At 33.2% G+C, this 15,543-nt stretch overlaps 1 protein-coding gene across 1 annotated transcript in view; it reads right to left on the reverse strand.

The window, feature by feature from the left end:
• BRWD3 (bromodomain and WD repeat domain containing 3) overlaps positions 1-15,543 on the reverse strand; it is a 122,762-nt gene that overhangs the window by 68,746 nt on the left and 38,473 nt on the right. Inside the window, exons 7-11 of the mRNA XM_024129476.3 lie at positions 9,425-9,585; positions 7,920-8,141; positions 3,909-4,009; positions 3,332-3,402; positions 2,270-2,370 (exon numbers count right to left, since the gene is read on the reverse strand). Coding sequence (XP_023985244.1) covers positions 2,270-2,370; positions 3,332-3,402; positions 3,909-4,009; positions 7,920-8,141; positions 9,425-9,585 — 656 coding nt within the window. The remainder of the gene's footprint in view (positions 1-2,269; positions 2,371-3,331; positions 3,403-3,908; positions 4,010-7,919; positions 8,142-9,424; positions 9,586-15,543) is intronic.

The raw sequence follows: 15,543 nt of genomic DNA on the forward strand, positions 1-15,543 counted from the left end.
GACAAACCAGACATAAGCAAACCTGTTTCTAAACCACAATCTCAAGAGACAGATAGTTCTGAATAGGTGATAGTTTATTATATCCCCCATAATAAAACAGCACACTAATCTAAAACACCAACTTAAAATAATTCATTTAATAGTAGTTGAATTTAATTCTTCACTGAACGTTTTTTTTAATTTTAGAAAACAAATCAATAATTTCCTGTTTCTTACATGGTTTATTTAATTATTTTACAATGAATTCATTTGACCGTCTTTAGGTTCTATAATTTAGATACTGCTGTTTGAACCTTCCTTTACAATGACTAAACTATACTTTTACAAGTATAATGTGCATTGTAGTGATTATATTAATGTACCTTCAAATGTTGTAAACATTTTCACAAACCACAATTATTGAACTACATTTGAACTTAATTTTTTAATTAATTTTCTTTTTTTATTTGAACTTAATTTTTAATAAAAAGCTCAGATACTAAATGTCTTCATATTTAATTATTTTTTCATTTTAAAAACGTATTGGGCTTCCCTGGTGGCACAGTGGTTGCGAGTCCGCCTGCCGATGCAGGGGACGTGGGTTTGTGCCCCAGTCCGGGAAGATTCCACATGCCGCGGAGCAGCTGGGCCCGTGAGCCATGGCCGCTGAGCCTGCGCATCCAGAGCCTGTGCTCCGCAACCGGAGAGGCCACAACAGTGAGAGGCCCGCGTACCGTAAAACAAACAAACAAACAAACAAAAAAACATATTAAACCGTCTTCCTATGTTCAGACCGTATCTGTGATTCACACTGTTTCATGATTTCACTGAGTATTTATCTGACAGATTCGGGATTCTCACTGCCAGTTGCAATAACTGGTTTTAGATGTTCTGAAAGGACATCTTACTTTCAATGACTAACAGCCGCCACTGATTTCAACAGGGAATGTTTAAGTTTTCTGACTTTTTTCTTAGCTAGGCCCTTGCCAAAAAAACCCTACCAACCAGTTTTTCTTCATCTTTTCCCCCCTCAATTATTTCCCATTCATTTATTACCTCCTCCTCTCTCAGCTCTCAATAAATTTGACTGCACTGTATACACACCTTGCTTGGGTGGTAACTGTAAAGATGCCTCCTTTGTGTGCTCTAGCACAAGTGGATTTTCCCCACTGGATAGTCTCAGATTGAGATCTTTATATATTTCCTAAGTTTTTCTCTTTCACAATTTACATAATATTCCAGGATTTTAGTATCTAGGAATAAGTAACAGCAAGGTGAGAGCTCAGCTAGGTTCAGTAACTTTTCATAAGGAGAATATCCTATTATGTTTATATGGTAAGACAAAAGCAGGAGGCTGTTTCCAAAATCTCAAGGAAAAAGTTTCTAACAGGGGTCTCTTTTACTACAAATTTCGGGAACATGATTGATTCTGGAACTCACAAAGTATCTTTTTTTAAAAGTCATCTTTCAGGGAAATTATGTGTGTTTTATTGATATGTACTAATACTATTCCAAATAAAGTGTCAATAGTAGTAGGAACAGTAACAGTAAGACTTGTAAAGCTGAGTACTTTCAGATGCTGACTATACAGCTTTGACAATGAGGAACATGAGATATACAGTGAGCTGAAACAGAAATACTCCCATATTCAACAGTAAATAATTACATGGAGAAGGTAAGGAAATAAACAGAAGGAAGAAATGAAAGGTACACAGGGATATGAATAAACAGTAGTGGCTCCAAGATTCCTGAAAATGTCACAGGAGAGTGGAAAGAGCTTGGGAGGAAAAATGCCAGGCACCAATGGCTGTCACCCCAGCATAAAATTGTCCCCTGTATGGAAGGCTGTTTTTGATAACTAAGTGGGATTAGATTTCAGGAGTCTGATGGCATTCTGAAAATAATCAAACTAAGATCAATGAGCTAAATTCAGTAAAAAGATTTCTTTTCCTAAGACATACTTTAATGTGTCTTTTAATAAGTGTATAGACTTCGAAGTAACAAACACATATAAATAATAAAATAAAGCTAGGAGAGGATTTTTGTAAATTATTACTGTAATATATATTTTTCCCTTCCCATACAGATAGAAATTCTCTTAAATACTACAACCATACTAAATCCAGAATTTCACACTCATCTTCATTACTAAAGAGACATCTTACCATAAAGGTTTCAGTACCAATCTATATTAAATTAGGGTAGAGATCAGAAAAGAAGAAATAAAACCAATTTTCCAGGGGTGTTTAAAAAGAAAGCAACATATTTAAGTTTCTCATTTTGTTCTTACCGTATGTGACTCTAATTCAGCAATTTTCTCAGGGATCTCAGAACCCAAATAATATATTCTAATCACATGGTCAGTGCTACCTGTTGTAATGAACATACCACCTAGAGGATTAAAAAACAAACATTGTACCAAAGAATTTTAAAAACCCTCTGATGGCTTCCTTAGTTATACGTTACCTTGTTAATTAAAAACCCTTCAAGAAACATAAGGTTATTTTCTAACCATTAAAGACATACTAACATTTCTGAGGAAAAATAAGTAAAATTCAAGAAAAACAAGAGGAATATTTAAAGAACAACTATACCATTCACCTAGCAAAAATCCACCAACTATACACTAAATACAGGCCTTTGGATCATAAACATTAAAGGCGTTGAGGAATTCATTTCTTCATATTTTATGTAAAAACATAATGTTCCAAAATTATTTATAAAATAACCTATATCTACAATCCTCTGTATAGTGGCTATAGTAGTTGAGTGTAAAAACTCAGCAGCTATTGGGATGATGAAAAAAATTCTAGAGATGGATGGTGGTAATGTATGTAGAACAATGTGAATATACTTAATGCCACAGAACTGTACACTTAAAGAATGTTCTTAAAATGGTAAATTTCGTGTTATATTTTACCACAACAAAAAAGAAAAGGTTAACCAGCACATAATTCTTAGCCGTAGAAAAGCACTGTTTACATACTGTGAACATGTCTTCTACATGGAGCCACTGTACATGTTTTCTGAAAAGTCAGGGCAGGATTTTAGTGTTGAATTGTGTATGAGTATTGGGGGAAGGCTGTACTTTTTACCAACTAAATTCTGTATTATATAAAAACATATTAATTGTAAATAAGAAAACAACTCAAAATCTATTACATGTTAATTAGAGTCTACAAAGGTCTATCTATTATAACATATGGTTCGCATTTTTAGTATGCTTCCATTAATTCTCAAACATATGCATTTTTTCTCCACAAAATTAAAAAATATTTTACAATTGAAAAATCTTTTATAACTGGATTATTCAATATTTTAGATACTCAAAACATTCAATTTTTACACATACCAGAACTGAAAGATGAACAAGATATCTGAACTCCAGGTCTAGATCTCTCAGTAAATTTCACTGGACGATCTCTAAGAGAAAAGTAAGATGTTTTTATTTTTATCATGTTCATTTAATGTGCAAGAATTTTAGCACACTGCTAGATATTGACAGATTTATCATCAATATTATAGAAACCACAAAACTGAAGTAGTCAGTAAGTACTATTCCCATTACTGAAGTTAAAAATACATTTAAACTTACAAATATACTTTATGCTATCAGTATTATTATGTTAGCTTTACAAACAAATTACCATGTTACTTACCACCATCATGAAGAAAGGTTCAAAGTGTTCTTACCAGAGTAAGAAATGAAACAAATACTCCTTATCAAAATTTTGTGTATAAATTAAATAGTCTCTTCAACATTGGTTTCATAAAAAATTTATTCTAAAAATCTCTAACATCAAATTGAAGTAGGTATGGATATGTACATACACACTCATACATATATAAATTTATATACTTACATACATGGACTATCAAGAATCTCTCAAGGTGATAAAGAAAAATTTCTTACCCAATTTTAAACTTACTTAAACTTCATTGTTTTTACATGCCATTGCCAGAAACAGATAGTTCCATCAGCACCAGTAGAAGTGAGGTATCTGGTTGTGCCTTTAGTTGATGGACAAAACTGGAAAAAAATTTTTAATTAAAATAGAAACCTTTCATGTTCAAGCTTAATTTCAGTTTCAAGAAATTAGTTATTTAAATTTCCTAGATTAATGAATACCTTATAAAAATTGAAAATATCAAAAAACTAGAAAAGTCATTCATTGAATTTAAGATAAAATATTTTAGCCCTAAAGATAATTATTTTAAAATTATTCAACATTACACTTTAATATTATTATTTTACTACTTTTAATGGAGAAAAAAACAAAGTCATTACTAGTTAAACCATTACAAATCTGCTGAATACACGCTTATATAGCAACCATATAAAATTTTTATAGTTCACATGAAAAAGGCATGCATCAGAAGTAAGTCTAAAACAGTGATAAGGAAGCTAATGTCTAAGTATTTGGGTTTTAACATTTTACTTTAAACTCTAATTTCAATGAAGTATGATAGAAATTTCACCATTCTTAAATTTAAATCATCTTCATGTGTTTTAATGGATAACATAAAACAGGTCAAATGTCTGTATGTATCACTGTGGAAAAAAGAGATTAAAAATATATTTGAGTTGCCAATGTAACGTATGACTACTATCCGATGGTCTGTATCATGTAGGATTCTCAGGCTCTAAGTCTCAGTATTTTACAGGTCCTCAGAAGAGAATCAGAGAAGGGAAAAGCCACTAGGCTCCTGATACCTGGGACACAGGAAAAGGTTGAAAATCAAACCAGGGCCTCTAGCATGCTCATGAGCTTTAAAAATCCCAAATAGGGAATTCCCTGGCAGTCCCATGGTTAGGACTCGGAGCTTTCACTGCCATGGCCCCGGTTCTATTCTTGGTTGGGGAACTAAGACCCTGCAAGCTGCTCAGCATGGCCAAATAAATAAATAAAAATTAAATAAAAAATATAAATAAATAAAAATAATGAATACCTTTCAATGAGATGAAAATTAAGGATCATTGGATTTGAATAAATTTTAAACTCAAATCAAAAGAAAATGATCATCATAGATATTAGAAGTCATTTATTTAGTTTTCTTGTTTGGAAGCACAGAACTTCTAAAGACTACAGAGTTTAAATCAAACAAAAAATATCAATTAATATTATCCATTAATAGTTGGTGAACAGTAAAGAAACCAGTACTCAGGTAGCATGATTATATTTTTATTTCTGACATAGAGAAGCGTGCAATAGAAAGCTTAATCCACAATCTATAGTAGGGGTCTGCAAATTAAGGCCCACACACCAAATCCAACTTCCTGCCCGTTTCTGTAAATAAAGTTTTATTGGAACACAGTCACCTTACACTGTCTATGGTTGCTTCTGCATTGCAAAGGCAGAGTTAAGTAGCTGCAACAGAGACCATATATGGCCTTCAAAGCCTAATATATTTACTATCTGGCCTTTAAATTTGCTGATCTAGGATCTATAGGAATGAGACAATAAAATATGAAATATAATGATTTTATTAAGTTTGAAGAAACACTAAAACCTTTATTATGCTCATATTTAAAATGTTTCAATCACAAAGGGGAATTCAGTCCATTAATGTACCTTAACTGGATTGTTTTTAAATGAGAAATCATGTTTAAGATTATAAAAACACATATGTGCATTTCTGAATACAAATTAGTACACAGTTATTGAAGAAAAGTTAGAAAATATAGAAAAACAGAATAAAAGCTATTTATAATCCCACTACCCAGAGGCAACCACTATTAACATCATACCATTTGACCTCAATTTTATTAAAAAAGAAAGGAAGAAACTGAAAGAATAATAATACACTATGATGTTAACAGAGACAGTCAATTAGCAAAGAATAAAGCATATAGAATGCATGCTAAATGATCATTACTATGAACAAAAATGAAAGAGTGCTGGAGGGGTAATGATTTACAATTTTAGAGTGGTAAGTTTGTCAGAGAAGGTCTCCCTGGAAAAGTGACAGACATTTCCATCACTTAGAAAGTAAGGGAACAAATCATGTGACTATCCAAAGAGGACCATTTCAGAGACATGAAACAGCAAGAGCAAAGACAGGAGTGTAGCTAGAGTGCTCTAAAAAAGCAGCTAAAGCAGAATGAGAACAGGAAATAAGTAGTAGGAGATAAGGTCAAAGAGAGCAAGGGGCTGAGTATGTAAGGCCTTGGGGGTCATTGTAAAACCATCAGCTTTAACCCTGAGTTTGGAGGCTATTAAAGGTTCTGAGCATCAGTGACATGATTTAACTTCCTTTTTTTAAAACTTCCATCTTAAAATCACTCATGCAGCTATGCAGAGGCTAGACTGGGACAGGAGAGAGGGATGGGAAGAAGCAGGAAGATCAGTTAGAAGTCTGTTTCCAAAATCTAGGTCACAGATGATAGTAATGTGAAATAGGGTAGTAATGACAGAGGTCATGAGAATTTGTTCAGATTCTGGATATATTTTGAGGGTAGAGCCAACATGATTTGCTAACAAGTTAGATATGGGCTATGAGAAACAAAAAGTCAGGGTTGACTACTCTGAGCAATTGGAAGGATGAAATTGTCATTTGTTTAGATGGGGAAAGCTTTGGGAGGAGCAAATCTGAGGAAGGAAGACAGGGGTTCAATTTTGAAGGTGTTGAGTTTGAGATGCCTCGTAGACATTCATGTGATGATGCCAAGTAGGTAGTTGAATGTACAAGTATGGAGCTAAAAGAAAGGCCCCAAGATGGAAATACAAGTTTGGAGTCATCAGCATACAAGATGAAATTTAAAGCCATGAGAGTTGATGAGATCAGTAAGGTAAAGAATGTTATAGAAAAGAGGTCCATACAAAAACAAAACAAAACAAAAAACAAAGAGGTCCATGGATCTCTAGGGCACTTACACACATAAATCAAATGAGACAGAAACTAGCCAATGAAACTATGAAGGAGCCAAACAGTTCCATAAACATTTCCAGTATAAACAAATATTTATATTTTTTATGTTGTATGAGACTATCTCCAAATTCCAGAAACAGTCTGTCAGATAGGATGGTGGGAACACAAGTAACTAGTAATATCCCAAAACAAAATCCAAAAAAATAATTTCAACTAATAAAAAATTTGACATAAAAATGTTCAAATCCAATATATGTTGAATCCAATTCTTGCTAGGGCCTCATAAACAGGTGATATATGATTTAAATAACACAAAAAAATTGACTGGCATATTTATTAGTGATTAAAGAACAAAGAAAAGTGAATGGGAGTAATTATCTCATCCGCAAAAGTGATCTCCTTGACCAAAATAAAAGACAGTGTCAGAAAGATTCCTCTGTTTTGCTGTCAACACAAAGAAGAGAACAAAGTTCTTTGGGGAGTATCCAGGACTTTCACTACTAACATCTGGTAAAAACACTATATGGACAAATATTTTAAAACTCAATGTATTGTATGTCAAACATCAAGTTGAAATAAGAAATGACTGAAACTAAGAATAAAAATTTCCCTAATATTAAACTACGCATACACACATACACACACACACACACACACACACACACACACACTAAATCTGAACTGATAAACATTTTGCATTAAATATTAACACAAAGTATGCCAATATTCAAATTAGAAGCTACTTATATCCTGCCTAAAAGGTACTGGTGTTGTTCCTTAAGGCAATTCCAAGTCTTTTCCCTTCTTCACAAATACAAATGAGATAAAGAAGATGTCTTACACTGCATTTGAAAAACCTCTTCAATGACCTTTTTACTTATTTCTAAAGGGAACAGATTTATATGAAAAGGGAACTTTAAAAAATACCTGTCTGCTAGGTAGGGACAAAGCCCTTAAGAGATCAATATTTTTCTGTTGCCATTCTTTGTATAATCCACACGATGTAACAAAAAACAAGAGAATTCTCACTCTTATTACATCTACTAGAGGTATCTTTTTATTTTTCTTACCTGTATGGAAGTAATAGAAGCTGAATGTCCCTGAAGGACTGCAACTGGTGCACAAGTTCGAAGACACCACACTCTTACAACTTTATCACAGCTGCCTGCGGCAATGAGAGTGTTTTCATAGTTAACAGCCATGTCAGAAATTTCAGCAGAGTGCCCTCGAAGTGTAGCAAGAAGGCGACCGTCATCTGTTGCCCAAATTTTCACCAAACAGTCATCTGAACCCTACAGCAACATAAAAGGACAGAAGATTTACAATAAAGCAGAAATTCGCTCCCTCCCCCCACAAAAAAGCAAAAACAGAGGAGAATTTTATTAAGTTACTTCTAAGCCTTTACTTTTTTGTCTCTTTTCTTCATATAACATGGAGCGAGTAGAAAATATAAAATATGTCCAAATGACAGCACTGACAAAGCACTGTCCAAACTGATAATGGCATATGTGAATAACTCCTCAAAACTACTACCAATCCTGACAACTCAAAATATTTTTTACTTTTAAGTGATTTGGCATTAACTATCTCTGCCATTATTTCTTTCCTTACACCTGACAGCCTTTTTTCTTAATTGCTTGAATATTTTTTTCTCTACAAATACTTAAAACTTTAACCTAAAATCTACATGCAAACATGAGACTTTGTTAATAATCTCTGGGAAAAATATTACGTGGAACTTCCTACTGAGAAGTTCAAAAGAGCTTTAAATAGTAAAAAGCAATTCTACTGTGGTAGATAAGCTATTTAATAATTATCTGTTTATAAAAAGATGAAAATCATCATCAACACCCATATACTTAGGTGATGCATTTTGGAGTCATGAAAACATCAATGGAAGAGTCTGTAATGAAGTCCAAGAAGTCGAACTTCTCAAAATACAAACCACTTCCTTTGCTGTAGCCTAGGAATTTTAAAAGAAAATTACGCCATTACCTACACTTCTACATTAACTTAGTACTGAAACAATGAGACTAAGCCTTTACTTGGAAATATTAGTGTGCTACAATTTTGTACTCAAAAGCACACAATATGATCTGGTTAATAAAAATCCAATTTTAAAAATAATTACTATTGAATTCAAAGAGAGATATATACAATAACTGTAATATTCATTACTAAACATGTAGTTCAACTATTCAACTATAAGGATGATGTAATCATTAATTAAGCAGAACTGGCACCAATGGAAAATGCATTTTAATAAATGTTTGCTAAAATGGAATGAAACCAATTGAGTAGATAAACTTGTTTCACATAAATTAACCACCTCTAGAATATAAGGCCTTCTGAAGATTTAATTTTTTAAATTAGATTTCCCAAATGACAGGTCATTATAGTTCATCCATTTACTTATATAGAAAGAGAAAAGATTTTCAATGTCCACTCATCTTTTCTTGCATGCATGTGTCTAAAAAGGAAGAACTGCTTACAAAGCATAATTCAATGCCATGAAGCCTAGCTTCCATTGTTGTAAATCTCTAATATGTTATAGTATCATTAATTTTAAACTCACTGTAAAAATTCTTCTCCCACTTCGGTCAAATGCTACACAGTAGACAGATGACAAGTGTCCCAGAATTCTCTTATGCATCTTAATGTGCTGGTAAGCAGATGAAGGGAAAATATGGCTGAAGCGACTACATCCGGTTAATTGCCTGGCAGAGGTGATATTCACTGAAAAACAGAAAACAGGTGATTCACTTCTTAAAACCTAAAAGAGAAAACTACATTTAACATGAAGTTAAATCATCAGTATTATGATGAAACAAAACAGGGTACACACACCATGGCAATTCTACACTGTAAGAAGTCTAAATTCCAACACACATTTCACGATTTTATGAACTCAAGTTCACTACCACAAAGCACTAAGAATACTCTTCTTTCAAATCCCAGAAGTCTGATTTTCTGTTTACCTTACTATAGTTTCCCAAGTACAATCCCATTTTGCCTTTCTTGGTAGACTTCACTCAAAGACACTGTAACTTTAAATATATACAGGTACATCTTACCATAACATGAAAGAATTTTAGAATAAAAACAGTATTTGGTTAAGTATAATACATCTTAAAATGTATACAGGAAATTTTATGAACTCCTGTCCTACCTCCTCACACCCATCCACCCTGTAAACAGCTGCACCTAAAAATTCAAGAGTAATACAAGAGATTTATACAGTAAAAAGAGGAAGGAAGCTATAACACCACATAGGTTTTCAGTAACAAACAATCTTTTCTAGACTTGTCTATATGTTCTCCCCTTTTTTGGTTTCAGAAACTATAGACTCTCCCTCTAATCAATGGACTTTTGAGAATTCATCTCTTATAGGGTCATCTTAGATCCTGTCTCCTTTTTTGTTTGTTTGTTTTGTGTTCTAATTTTCTTAAAAAGCAGCCAGAATAAAGCATAAATCTGCAAAATTCTCCTCCAAATACCATCTGGATTCTACTCACTTCCCTAAAACGAAGATCTTGTTCCCTATGTAAGGATATACAAGCACCTACTTGCTCTGTGACATTCCACCAGTCTTCCCTTATACGCTGAAAGTATTCAGCATCCAACATATTGTATTTTAATCAAAACATAGAAGTCTTAAAAGTTAAAGTGACCTTGAGGCAAGGCAAAATTTTACCATACGTCATAATAATATAGTATAAATAATAATAGCTTTATGTTGAAACAAAGCAAAATTAAGGCAAAAACTGAGTTGTAGCTATATTAGTACAATTAGAAGCATGCCACAATCAAAAATAAGAAACCTTTCAACATCTCAATCTTAAGAGCAATGAAGTCTTTTTCAGGCAACGGTCAATCCACTGGCCACCTTAAACTGACAAAATGACAAAAATTGAATGATGAATAAATAGCAAAATCCAACTTTGAATGCAAATCATAAGAACACATTCGAAATCTGAGTATTTATGTCGAGGTGCTGAATAAATAATGGTGGAAAATCCATAAGCATCAGTACTAGGTAAGAGGTTTCCTTTTTGGCAGTTGCTTCCCATGCCAACCTCTAGAAATGGCCACAATTCTAAGATGGGAAGAGCAGGCACCATAACTTTCGGACTTTAGCAGTCTTCCCTCTCCAGTCAAACATTTCTTACTGCTCTGAGTTCCTTGAAACAATCAACCATTACTTCTGCTTTGCTTTTTTACATTCATATTCTGTAAATAAATAGAGGAAAAGGTGTGTTACTTTTAAGGAAGGATTTCTCAACCTTGGAACTATTGGCCTTTGGAACTTTGGGACTGAGTATTCTTTGTTGTGGGGGGCTGTCTGTCTATTGTAGAATGTTTAGCAGCATACCTGGCCTCTACCCACCAGATGCTATTAACACCCCACCAACAACAACTTGTGACAAGCAAAAATATACCCAGACATTGCCAAACATCTCCTGGGGAAAAAACTGCCCCTGGTTGAAAACCAATTTGAAGTTTAAAAACAAAAAACACCATCACAACATGAAGAAAAAAAATCAGAAAAGCAGAGATAGAGAAAGAATCAGAATTACAGAATATATTATGGACTATTGTGTAAAAATTAATAATTAAAATATGAAAACTCCATCAATGTGGAACAATTTAGGAACTACAAAGCAAAAAATATGAACTTGTAAGTAGATGATGATTTAAATTATACAAAAAACACATACATATATGTATAAAGACTAGAAGGAAAAAGAAAAATGAAACTAACTGCTTTGTGATAAAAGTATAGATTTTTTTAAGTTTCACTTAACACTCTTCTAATAATACATTTTTATCTTAAACACAAGTTTTCTATTAGGTTCTATCGTCCACTAACAGCTATTCTAAAAATTCCTATATATGGTATATCACATATTTGACAGCAGGATCATCAAATATTCCTTCTTTCCTATCTCAGCGATTTTTGTTTATTCATATAGCACCTGAGATGATAATATTTATACATTTTTCTCAGTCATTTGGTAATGTCAACAGGCCTTAGGCTCTATATACAATAAGGAGTTCTGTCAACACTCTTTTGCATGTATTCTCCATTTAGCCACTATTTTTCAGTACTGATGCTTTTTGCTTTTCTTACATCTCTAAAGAATCCTTTATCAAGAACATTTTCTGAAATTTGTAATGGCTGATAACTGACTATAAAAATACAATTAAAAAGAGTTCACTTTTGGGCTTCCCTGGTGGCGCAGTGTTTGAGAGTCCACCTGCCAATGCAGGGGACATGGTTTTGATCCCTGGTCAGGGAAGATCCCACATGCCATGGAGCAACTAAGCCCGTGCACCACAACTACTGAGCCTGTGCTCTAGAGCCCGTGCACCACAACAAAGAGTAGCCCCTGCTCGCCAAAACTAGAGAAAGCCTGCATGCAGCAACAAAGACCCAACACAGCAAATAAATAAATAAATAAAATAAAATATATACCCTTTTTTAAAAACATTACAAAAATAAATATCTATCAAATGTACTATTTGAATGCATTGTTTCTTCTTCTATTATAAGCAGAATGCAAGATTAGAGATGATCAATGTAAACTTTCACCCTAACAAAGTAGAATGAAGTATTAATGAGAAACAACTACAAATAAATTTTAAAAAATCCCACAATCCTATGCCAATACATCCACTATTCATTATTGCAATCTCAATATTAAGCCTTCTAAAATCTACTGTATTCAAAGGTATGTAATAAGTTTTAGTATATATAATTTAATTACCTTGATTACTTATTTAAGTATTTCAAAAACACTATAAAGAGTAAACGTTATCTCAGCTTCAATTTACTAAGGAATGTAGCTCTCAAAGTTACAAAAGTGAAATGACAAAACAACCCTCAAAACACTGGTTAGAACAGGGCAATCAATCAACATAATTTTAGTCAGAACAAAATGCCTGCTTCTCCATCCACTGTTGTTAAGGATCTGGCAACCTTGAAAAATAGTACACCTTAATTATGACACCTTTCTATCTGGGGAGCTGATATGGTTATAATCAGGTTGGAACAATCAACTACAGAGCATTTTCTCTTGACGACTGATGTGAACATGCCAACCTTGTCTTGAAATACATTAAGAACTTTTGAGAAAAACATCTTTGATGTCACAATAATTTATTCGTATTTAGCAATGCTGACAAATTCAATTAGTAGATAAATTAGTCAAATATACATACATATAAAATGTATTTAAATACAAAATATTACATTCAGAATCCACTATGTCTCCTAAGTTTTTTCTTTAAATCTTTGTAGGATAAGCTTCCAAACTGCTCTCTAAAAAATGATATATGAACTAACCCAACAAGAGACCAAAATGCTTAAAGATTCAAGTAATAACAAGATAAGACTTATTCAGTGTATTTTATAAACTTTTTAAGTCACAGAGATTAATAAACAGCTACAAATGGAATAATTGCTTTCTCTTTTTAAAAGGTATTTGTTGACAACCTACTATGAGTAAAGCACTGTGACAGATACTAGAGTACAACTTATAAACGAGTCAAACAAGATTCCCATCCTTGTGGAATTTACATTATTCCACTGGGCAAAAGCTTTCATCATTTACTCAATTGCAGGAATGAATAAGATACTTTAATGAAGTGATCTGAAGAAATATATATCTCTCAAAATGTGTTTTTCTAATAAGTTCTGCAAGTGATGCTGATATTGTGACAAATTTGGGAACTACCAGTTCTAGTCCAACTTCCCTCCCCACAAAATTATCCTTTCTATAATGTATCTGGTAGATAGCCATTCAGCCTCTGCCTATACACTTCTAGTAAAGAGAAGATTATTTCTCAAAAATGAATGATTTATATGTTGAGCTGCTCTAATTTTGCAGAGACTCTACCTTTCACTAGCTCAATTTCTTTCCCTGCAAGTTCCAGAGAATCATACAGGTTTAGCTCTTGAGAGCTGCACTTAAAAAAAAAAAGTCAAATCCCTTTGTTATATGGTAACCCATGAAATATTTAAAGATAGCTATCATTTGTGCCTTAAGTCTTCTCTCAACATGTGAGGTCCCCTCTATATTACTCACAGCCATAATTTACAAACACCTTTCTTTCCTATCATTCCCTATAGAAAAAAACATTCTTTCACCATAAACACTACTGTGGTTGCTTTTTTCTGGTAAGTCTCTAGTTCATCAATGTCTAAGCCTCTTAAAACAATACGAGGACTTCCCTGATGGTCCAGTGGTTAAGATTCCGCACATACAATGCAGGGGGTGCGGGTTCAATCCCTGGTCAGGGAGCTAAGATCCCACATGCCGTGTGGTACGGCCAAAAAAAAAAAAGCAACTGAGCAAAATATCCCCAGTGGTCTGATCAGCACAGAGTACAGGGGATTATTTCCAGCTATGCCTCTATAAATGTAATTTAAGATTGCAAAGACTACATTAGTTTTCTAAAACAGCCACCTTACACTATCTAATAGTCAGATTAAAGTTAGTTTGACATTCTTTTCTAGTAAATGTATTTACGGTCCTAGTGATCACCTCCCTCTTTTCTAAAAGTACACAAACCACTTATTAAATAAGCCTGTCTAAAATTTTCCTGGGGTTAAAGCTAAGTTCACCGATCAATAATTTAAAGATCTGTTCTTTGTTCCCTTATTGTATACTTGTCCATTGGTCATTTCCATTTCTCTTGTTTACTCTGATTTCACAAAGAATAACTGCCAGTGAAAACTAGTTCAGTATACTGTGACAATTCATTTGGGACTCTTAAAGCAGCTAGGTACTCATGCATCTTGGGTTTTCTTTTCTTTTAACCATGCTAGCTCTATCCTTTACAGTTTAGAGATCTTCCTCTTTGATAGAAAAGACTAAAGCAAAATATAATTATCCCCAGCACTTACATTTTAGTTATAAATTTATTCCATCTATTCCTTTTTAATAAATCTATAGGTTCCTTCCCCATATGCTAATTGGAACTTTAAGGGTGTTTTGGGGGTATTCTTATATGGATTGAACCATATGAAATTGTTGATATTCTAACATTTTCTACAAATAGAAGTAGTAATTTTAAATGGCTCAACATAATAACTAAATTGGAGTGGGGAGGAATAAAAGGACATTCATTATTAGTTTGATATAGATATCCTGCTTTTTTACCTCTCCATTAGGAAAGCATCATCCATACTGTCCAGTCTGTAATATAATCCAATATAAATTTCTCACTCAATCTCTACACACTGTTTTTCATAGCACAGCCACATTTTGGCCTATGGATTTGTAAATACATTTAACATGCACTGCTACTCCTTACCTTCCTATTAGATATGTTTGTTTAAGACCAAGTATCGCCACTCATCACATTTTAAGTACTAATACCATTACAAGTTTTGAATGTCTTTATGTTAAATTTTCTAGTGCACTTTGTTGCGTTATATCTAATATTTGTAAATATTCTGCCTAACCTGTATGTTTTCTATCATGAATTACTGGTCACTTCCTCCTTTATGGATCTTTTCCCTATGTTATACCTGCTATACTTCATCATATCACTTTTTTTTCTTATGGGTAATTTTACTAGTGCCAGTAACAAATGGTAAAATTAACTTATTTTGGCTTAATTTCCTGTGCTTTCTCCACATCAATTATAAGTGGTAATGAACAGTAAAAGGGAGAGAATACAAGGTCA

This window comes from Physeter macrocephalus, chromosome 21 (genome assembly GCF_002837175.3).
Source record: "Physeter macrocephalus isolate SW-GA chromosome 21, ASM283717v5, whole genome shotgun sequence".
Classification (NCBI taxonomy): domain Eukaryota; kingdom Metazoa; phylum Chordata; class Mammalia; order Artiodactyla; family Physeteridae; genus Physeter; species Physeter macrocephalus.